This window comes from Lonchura striata, chromosome 1, assembly GCF_046129695.1.
Source record: "Lonchura striata isolate bLonStr1 chromosome 1, bLonStr1.mat, whole genome shotgun sequence".
In the NCBI taxonomy this organism is placed as follows: Eukaryota; Metazoa; Chordata; class Aves; order Passeriformes; family Estrildidae; genus Lonchura; species Lonchura striata.
In genome coordinates this window covers 19,791,765-19,801,208 of record NC_134603.1, presented here as the reverse complement: position 1 = coordinate 19,801,208, position 9,444 = coordinate 19,791,765, and the positions used below count along the sequence as shown (strand labels likewise).

The 9,444-nt window shown below is 39.9% G+C and overlaps 1 protein-coding gene across 2 annotated transcripts in view; it reads left to right on the top strand.

Annotated features, from left to right (window-relative positions):
* The first annotated feature begins 8,692 nt into the window (after positions 1-8,692).
* ZFPM2 (zinc finger protein, FOG family member 2) overlaps positions 8,693-9,444 on the top strand; it is a 304,518-nt gene continuing 303,766 nt past the window's right edge. For both annotated transcript variants that reach the window (XM_021546440.2, XM_021546439.2), the window contains exon 1: positions 8,693-9,173. In XM_021546440.2, coding sequence (XP_021402115.2) covers positions 9,134-9,173 — 40 coding nt within the window. In that variant the 5' untranslated portion in view covers positions 8,693-9,133. The remainder of the gene's footprint in view (positions 9,174-9,444) is intronic.

Genomic DNA, 9,444 nt, shown 5'->3' with positions numbered 1-9,444 from the left:
TTTATTGTTAATTATTTCAGTAGTCTACCTCTACTTATCAATGGCTCAAATAATATTTTTCACTTTAAAGGACAAAATAAAATCTTAAGAACCCTTTAGAATAGGAATTATTTTGTTTTATCATCATAAGAAGATGCACTCTGGGAAGCAGAAAATACAGCCTATAAACCAGATGTCCAAGTACCACACACATTAGGATAAAAGTAAATATCATGGAACTATCCATGAGTATAATGACAGGAATAATGACAATAAAAAACAAAAAGTTTGATTTATTAATTATGTTGAGAGAGGTCAATTTTTCCATTCTGTCATCCTACAATTCTTAGGCCAGAAATAACATGGACCCTCCTGTAGTTAATACAGAAATTAAAATGATGGATCAAGGAATTGGTGCTATTTGGAAGCAACATGGTAACAAAGCAAAGGAAGTAGTGCTGTTAATGATGTAAGAAAAGTAAGAATGCAACATCTTCAAAATAATACAAAAATTCTTCATTAATATTTCCAGTCTGTAATTCATTAATTGAATAAGTATGAGCAACATATACAAAATTTTGCTTTTTTTTGTTTGTATCAGTCCTACTGAGTGACTGAAAGGGAATTTAAAGTAAGTGCAAAACACATTGAATAAATAAGCTCATCTGTGGCTATTTGTGTCTATTTGATGTAATCCACCATTTCACAGCCAGAAAGTGGTCAGAGGAATAACCTCCAGGGAAAGGATCATTTAAACATTGAAAAAAAAAAAAAAAAATCTCTCTAGGATTTTTCTGGTCAACGTCCATAAAACAAAAAAATAAAAGTGGGAATATATGACCCATATATTAGATTGGTTTGTGTTCATTATAGAAATACTTTCAAATAAAAGGGAAGTTGATTTGAATGAAACAAGCTCTATACACAAATAAACTCATAGATCTGACAGTTACCTTTACTTAGTTGTTTACATCAAAGTACAATGTGCACAAAGCAATTTGTTTTTATGATTGCAGAACACTACTCAGTTGTGTTGATGAAAATGATTTTATAAAATTGAGGACAAATTTCTCCTTTGGGTTCTTGATGGGAAAGGGCTAGGGAGTGATTATTCTTTAGGATTTTTATTTGGAGAGCTTCCACCTTAATCCTTTTAAAATCAGTGGTTGGGAAACAATCATGAGCTCTGATTTTCTCCTTTTTATGCTGGTATATTTCCTAACTATCAGTATCAGTCAAAGGATTGCCTCTAGAGCAATATTTTTGGAAGCAGCTTGTTTCAAAATTTAATTTTAATTTTCAAGAGGGATTAAAAAGGAAAACTGAAAATAATTCTAAGTTATGAGGCACTTCAGAAAAGTTGCAACCCTACTTTTACATTTAAAGTGCTATGTGGATTTCTGGATGCTACTTGTGGGTTTTAGAAGGAGAGGGGAATTTGAACTAAATTTTTTTGTGAGAAGATATAATATTTGTAGAGATAAACACCATATATACTGCCAATATCTTCAAAGTCAATGATGCACTTAAAGCAACCAGCTTTGAGAATAATTCAGCTTTACTGTGTGGTTAAGTGGGCTACTAAAAATCCTGTATGTTTTCTCAAAAAGAATAGGGGGCTAGCAACTACTGATGGAAACTACTTTCCCTTTGTTTTTCAGTCCAGTGGACTATTATATCTTTCACTTATTTTCTAAGTTTGCTGTGCAAAGTATCTGGTTCTGAAGGTAGAAAACCTTTCAAAATACTGCATAGGAAGTTTTTCTTTCTAATGTAGCAAATTCTATTTATAGGATAAAGTCAAAAATTAAAGAGTTGCATAAATTATGAACACCCCCTTAATAACCCAAAATATGTTCATGCTGCTGAGAGGCACATAAAATCTCAAAAAGAGAGTCTATGCTGGCATAGACTTTGAAGTTTCAATATACATTCCTACTCATGACGATGATGCATGGTTTTATATATACCTCAAAGTGGTAAACAATACCAGTTCTGATACATACAGAGGACAATTTATGCAACTGCTCTGGCAGGGGAGAAGTTTCATTTGCACAATATAAGGAACATATAGGACACAAATACAGATGATACCATATCACTGTGCATTTGAGTAAGAACATATTTTCAGTGAATATATAGCAGAAGAAAAACCTGTTGAAAAAAAGTTTAAGTTGATGAATGTCATTATAATGCCATAATAGTAAATTGCTGCAATGATATTTATAGAGCAATCAACATATATGTTTACAGTTTTCTATTTTTTAATGTCTGGTCATGATTTTAAGAATATTGTTGAGATGCTGGTGTGTATGCAACCTCCTTCACTGAAACTGGGCAAACTGAGATGCTCATAATATTGAATTTGGCAAGAGCAGAGACACTACTAATAGTTTCCAATATAAGTATTACATAACAACTATGGGAGAAGACCAAGGAGAAGAGAAAATGCCATTTTACTTCAAACTGCATCTAGGGTTGTACTTTATATTCATGTCACTACTTTATGAGACTTGCACTCTGAAGTCATAAACAGTAATTTGACAATATTAATGTTATCTTTTCAGTGTTAAGCTATGTCTACATGAACTACTGCTGTTGGCTTATCTAAAAAGAAATTAAGATAGAAATAAAGATTTTTAAAGCACTAAAACTGTTCATTCCCTTCTTCTAGTTTCTTCTATTCTACTATCCCTTAACTTTCCTTCATTTTTTTCATATCTTATTCTGAACTCCTCCTTCTTTGGGCTTATAAACTTCAAGAAAGCTCGTTCTACATTATTATTTGCATGTCTAAGCAAGGTGCCTCTCTCAGAAGCCCAGACTGTACAGTGTTAAGATTGTTTCAGGGTAGAATGCTCCTGGGCAGGTTAAGGACATGGAAAGCAGAGAAGTTTTCTGAGTTGTAACAAAACTGGCCTCTGAAGGCCACACACATGCCAAACCAGTAAGTCACTGCTGCTGTGGGCTGCAGCATTACTACTGGCAGAAATCTGCAATGTGGTGTGGGATTAGATATATTTCAGTAAATTTCTAAGTTTTCAGTAGCCATCTGTGAGCAGTGGGGTGAATGGGCTGCATTTCAGACAACCAGGGCATCCAGGAATATTTCCTCCTAGGACAGTGTTCCTTCCATCCCATACTGCAGATGCTGCCATATGTGTGATACAATATCTTGTTGTGAACATGCATACATATTTTCAGCTTTGTTCAAAAAGATTTCTCTAGCTGTGCCACACCTACTGAATTTTCTTTTTCAGATGAAGGCACAGCTCATGACAGGTTAGCTTGTGCAATTCAGTTTTGCAGTAGAATCTTACTGATATTGAGATATATTTTTCCTCTGAGGAGAGCATGGATGTCAAAATTAGGAGCTGAGTTGTATGTATAATTTTTCAGAAATAAATTAAATGTTTTTCCAGGTATTACTTCAATCCTGTGCAGTGAAAAAGAGTATTCTATATTATTATGAAGATTATGGATATTCTGTGATTTTGAAGTAAAGTTGGCCAAAATGTCTAAGCAGTTTGGTAGACTATCATTTTGTTCATCTATAAGATTACCTGAACAATATCAGAGAGCATCCAGTCAGGAAATGAAGAATAATCTTTGCCACTATTTTTGGATAACAAATAAGATATAAATTTTAATGTGAGATGAAAAGTATCTTGCATAACTGAACTATCAAAAGAGATCAGTGATTTCTGCTCTAAATAAATACATGAAAAGAGACAGCAAACTGACACCACAAAAATGCTAAGCTTTGCACCAACCAAAAATTAACTCAAATTCAGAGAATACCCTTTTCAGGAAAAGGCTCCTTAGGAATCCAGAAAGTTTCTGAGGTCACCATTTATTTCTATGCTATTTTTCCCTCTCCATATGTAGTGGACATGGGTTTTAGCCTCTAAAAACTGGCAGAGCTCCCAGAATGGATGCAAAGGTCTGGACTATCAACGTGAAGTCTGACTCAGCACTGATTTCGGCACTCTGTGAGTCTGGCTTCCCACATTGCTGCATCCATTGAAGTCCTGTGGACAGGAACTTCACTTTGGGGTTGTGATCATTCATAGGGAGCAGAACAGTCAAAAAAAAAATAAAAAATGCAGTAGCAATATAGTTCTAACTTGTCTATAGGAATGGTTGTGAAAAGGTAGTTCATATCTACTGGTCTCACCCATTCTCTTTGGATATCCTCAGATCTTCTGTAGGTTCCTTTGTGTTTGAGGAATCTGCCTTGCAGCATTTTTTCCTATATGTCATCTAGAAACACATTGTCAGAGTTCTTATTTTTTATTTCAAAAGCCAGAGGAAGCTTTACTTCTAAATTTGAAGCTCAGACTGATCATCCATCAGCTGCCCAGAGATACATTTAGGTCTAATTTTTTGCTCTCTTAGAATATATACGTGTCTGGCATGACCACACAGAAAATCTACACATTGTGAAATAAGAATAAACTGTAGATTTTTCCAAGAGCTGGGAAGAGTGTAAATTGTCCCATATTCATGCTAGAGGGGTATTCAGAACCTTAGCAATTTCATGCTCAGTCTAGTTAAGTATTTCACTATTGACCAATGAAAAAGAGGAATAAAGTTCTATAAAGCTATGCCATGTACTTTTTCTAACACTCTAAGTGGATAATAGTTGGGAAAATACGATCTTTTTCTTTTTCATTAAGAGCTAAAGAATCAAACACTATGATTAAGATCATGGAAGAATCCAAGTCCTTACTATGGAAATCACAGCCTAAGAGCCTAACAGAACCTGTGCAATTATATTTTTGACATTACACATTCCTATTCTGTGTTATGAATAGTCAGAACTTGGTTACATATATACAACACAAAAATTAAGCATATTTTCTTCCAAAATCAATTGCTACCTGAACTTTATAGTATCTTCATTATACTATATACAAAGACATATATTATGTCTTTGCATACAATCAGTATCCAGGTTTTTGAGAGAAGTCTGAAGTTTAATTTTCTCAGTGTACATTCTTTTATTTTGGAAAAAAAGAGGGAAATGCATAATTGCTAGTCAAGAGGTTAATTCTGCTTCCAAGAAAATATTTCAAAATTTTAGTATTTCCTTCTTTCAATGAGAGAAGGGGAAGATTGTTCAAGGACTCATTAAGTTTTCTCCAATAAAGGACACTGTTTTGAAAATTATGCATATTATCTATGTGCAAGAAAGTTGCTAACACTTGAAGATCATGAAATCTGAGCTGCACTTTTCCTGGTTTCTTTGCCAGAACATAAGAATTTCAAGAATTTAAATTTTAAACTGTGATATCCATTCAGTTAGAGGGTTTCTATAAACCTTTGTAGTATCTTTGCAAGTACAGAGAGCTGGAAGTGATAAAGGTCAATCTGATTAACAAGTGAGAGTATATGGAGGTTATTTTCTTATTCTTGAGATATTGCAATTAACCAGGAACATGCTTCTTCTGGGCTGGCCCTATGCCACCCACTGTCCACATCCAGTTACCATCTCGGTTGAATAGTTTTCAAACTATTCTTACTGCATCATTTACTAATTATCTGTCTGTACCCTCAGCTTGTGGACAGATGGCCACCATTCCTTCAGTACAAAAACTGGACCCATTTTTCCCCACGCCCATGCTCAGGTGCTGCAGTTGCCTCTCGGGTAGCGTTACTGGTCCCCGGCCACTTTCTGGTTGCTACAGGCAAACATTCAACAGGTGAGCACGAAGAGCCAATGAATGTACAGGCACAGCAACCTTGGTATGGACAACATTGTAACTCCAGAGCAGTTTCTATAGCAGTTCAGAAAATTATGCAATTAGGGAGAGAGACGTAAATTGTAACATTTGAAAGATTTACTCTGAATGACTCTCTCTGCAGGTTAACAGAAAATGCTGGGCCTATTTTTGAGCCCCGAGGGAAAACTCCGCTGCTCGACTTGTGTTCACACGACTCAAACCCCTGCCACAGCGAAAGAAAGTGGCCTTGGCCACAGAGTTATTGGAAACAGCTCCTGGTGCTCCTGGTGAGCAGCACCGGAGATTGGCTTGACAATAACCCAGCGTCAGTGATCACGTGCAGAGCCCGAGCTGTTCCCTGGCCCAGCCTCAGCAACTACACAGGCCTGATACAGATTTTTTTCATCTGGGATATACTACAGGCTATTTGTTCTGACAAAGAAAATGGGCAATTTCCGTGAAGTATTAAAATGTACTAAATAAGAGTTCCTCTGTAAATGAGAGAAAATGGCTCATTAGTTTACACCATTAATTACATTAATGTAGCAAGCATATGTATGTTTCCTTTTTGGCATTTCACAAACAGCTGTTCTAACTTTAGGTAAATAGGTCAAAAATAACCTGAAATACATTGAAATGACTAAGCATAATAATCCTTTAAGAGATCAAACATGTCTCTGAATGGCCATAGAAATAATATAACTTTATATGAACTCTTTTGAGCTGATGAAGCAGAAAATAGCCTTAATCCCTCAGAATAGACAAAATATGTAACTAACATTACTATTTAAATATTAAAAAAGCAGGAGTCAGCACAAAAATTATGTCATGTAATTTACCCTGAACAGTACTTAAGAATAAACACTTAGGGATTATTTGTAACAGATTTGTACCACATAAAGTGTACTAACTTTTAAGTTCCTGTGACAGTTTAACAAGTTACAGTTCATATATTGTTCAAATGTTGGCCACAGATTACTCAACTTCATTCTTTAACACTTAGACAACAGTAGGTTTAAAGGCAGTATCTGTCAAATTGCCTGTGCAGACTAAAAACTGTGTGAGAGCCTGGCAACAAAATAGAAACAGAAATAAATGGTCAACCTATATGAAGGAAAAGATATTGTTATTTCTAATTAGGGAACCAGACTGCAATTTAAGAGAGTTTAGAATGTTGACAATGGATAAGATAAAATATTAACTTAAATTTGAAAGATGGGTATCTCATCCATGTAAGTCCTTTTTTGAGCCTTGTTCTGTAACAAAACCATAGCAGAGCATTTCACTCGGTGCATTCTTATCATGTTTATCTACTGCCATAGAATACCTTCCTGCAAACACTACCACTGTTACACTGGCAGTTAACCAAGAGCCTACACCTCTAGGAAAGAAATTGAAATACAAATCTGGCACACCACAATCACTTCAGCTAAACAGAAAACACTTATTATATAATCAGATTCTTTAAAGTATCTGTACAATGGCAAACGTTTAAATATTGTTCACAGATTCCATCATATTATTTTCTTTAATCAAAAAGTGGTTTTGTAAATTCAGTTATCATTTAGAAACATTATTTCCAACAAAATACGATGGAAATTTTTAGCATATCTCTGTTGTAGCGCGGCAATGTTAGAATTCCTGCTGCTTATATGAAGGCTTCTGCAATATTGTCCCAAAAAAAAAAAAAAAAAAAAAAAAAAGCACTGTCAAGAAGTCAAGTTCAAAAACTGCTTCTGTTGAGAAGCAGAGCACAGAGGTATTTTAACCACAGAGGTAAGACTAAAAGCAATGCTTAACAGTTTACCTGAACACGAGTCCTGCTAGTGAAGTTCTAAGAACACTTACTGTTGTATTACATTCATGTGCCAGATCTGAAATTTCTGGAAGCACAGTAATAGAGACATTTCAGTATCATATGTCCTTCCTTGGCACCCACGAAATCAGGCTATTTCTCTTTTGTTTGTGTGGATAGTTTTTTTTTTTTTTTTTTTCAGAATTTTTTTACAAGTTACAGTTTGACAACACTGAGAAGGTGGCAATGGGCGTGCCAAGCTTGGCAGTGCACTGAGATACAGAGTATGGTCTGTTCATAGCGGGTCACTTACAACTATATATAAAAATCAGATTATTCAAGAACGTTCAAGAGAAATTCTGTCGAAAGACACAGATTGTAAACATGAGCATGGCTAATAGTTTTAGCTTTGTCCAAATACTTAACTGATGTCAGTAACAGGAGCGTCAAATGTTGGCTTCTACCGCGCAAGAAAAAATGTTGACTATTATCATTGTTTAGATAGGCTAAAACTAACGGAGCCGAGGGAGTCAGCCGGCCGGCTTGTCTCCCTCGCTCGCCTACGAGTCACAGCCCGAGCACTCGGGGGCGGGCAAACAGCGATGGCCGCACGGCCAGGACTCCTCAGGCTACCGCAGCTGAGTGCAAGCGGCCGAGGACCGCAGGGGAAGGACGCTGGCAGCTCGCCAGCTCGTCCGTCCGTCCGTCCGTCCGTCCGTCGGCGCAGGCAGCGCCCCGGGCTCGGCCGGCTCCGCGGCGGCACCTGCGGGGGACGCTCGGGTCGGAGCCGCCCGGCCCGGGGCCAGCGCGGCGGGCGGCGCTCGCTGGGGCCGAGGCTGCGGGCGGAACGCGGGGGCTCCGGCTGTGCCGGGACACCCCGGGGATCCCTGTGCGGGGCGGGGGCACCGTGCCGCCTGCCTGCTGCCACCGAGCTTCTCCGCCCGCTTGCCCGCCGTGCCTCTTTCAGGAAAGTTGCGGCTCTCCCCGCCACCAGAAGCCCTGGCAGCGCCGGGACGATTGAAGCCTCCCGCCTCGCCAGCCCGTGCCCCAGAGGCAGGAGGCGATTTGCATGCGGACTTGTCGCTGGTAGTAGCCACTGCCCGTCAAGCCTGACGGACAAACGCCCCCCTCTTTCCTCCCACCGTCCCGGAAAGCCCCTCCCTCGCCCCCTCCCTCGCCGGCACCTCCTGCCGCCTGTCAGTCGGAGCGGAGCGCGGCGCGGGCAGCGGAGGCGGCGCGGCAACGGCAGAGAGCGGGCGGGAGAGGGAGAGAGAGAGCGAGGAGCCAAGCTCTCCCCTCCCTCTCTCCCTCCCTCCCTTCCTTCCTCCTCTCTCCCTCCCTCCCTCGCTCCTTCCCCTGCTCCCTCCCTCCGCTCTTTCTGCTTCTCTCTCCCCTCATTCTCGCTTTCCGTCTCACCCACCCCGATCTCGGTTTCTCTTCCCCTCTTCCTCCGTCACGCGCGCACACACTCTTTCCCTTCTCCCTGTTTTTCTGTCATTTGACTTTGCATCTCAAGGCGGCCACCGGCTTCTCTATGAATCCCGTCTGTTGATCTGTCACTCTCCCTCCACCCCCGTCCCCTCCCAGCTCCACTCCTGTACCTGGAGCAAGGCGGGAGCGGCAGCCGAACAGCATGTCCCGAAGGAAACAGAGCAAACCCAGGCAGATCAAACGTAAGTTTCCTGAGGGGGGCTCCCTCTAACAGACTTTTATTTATCTCGTTCTTGGGAGACGCGAGAGAAATGGGTGTGGGGAGCAGTAGCGGGGTCCGGAGTACGGACCGATGATGAAACTTTGCCAGAGAGGCTGAGGATGGGGAGAGAGAAAAGGGGACGTGATCGAAAGCCGGGAACTGCTCCGATGCGGGCTGAGCAGGCTCCTCACTGTCTCGGTTTCATTCGCTCCTTTGGAGCTCGTGCTGCCGCCCCGTAGTCTGTTCAAACT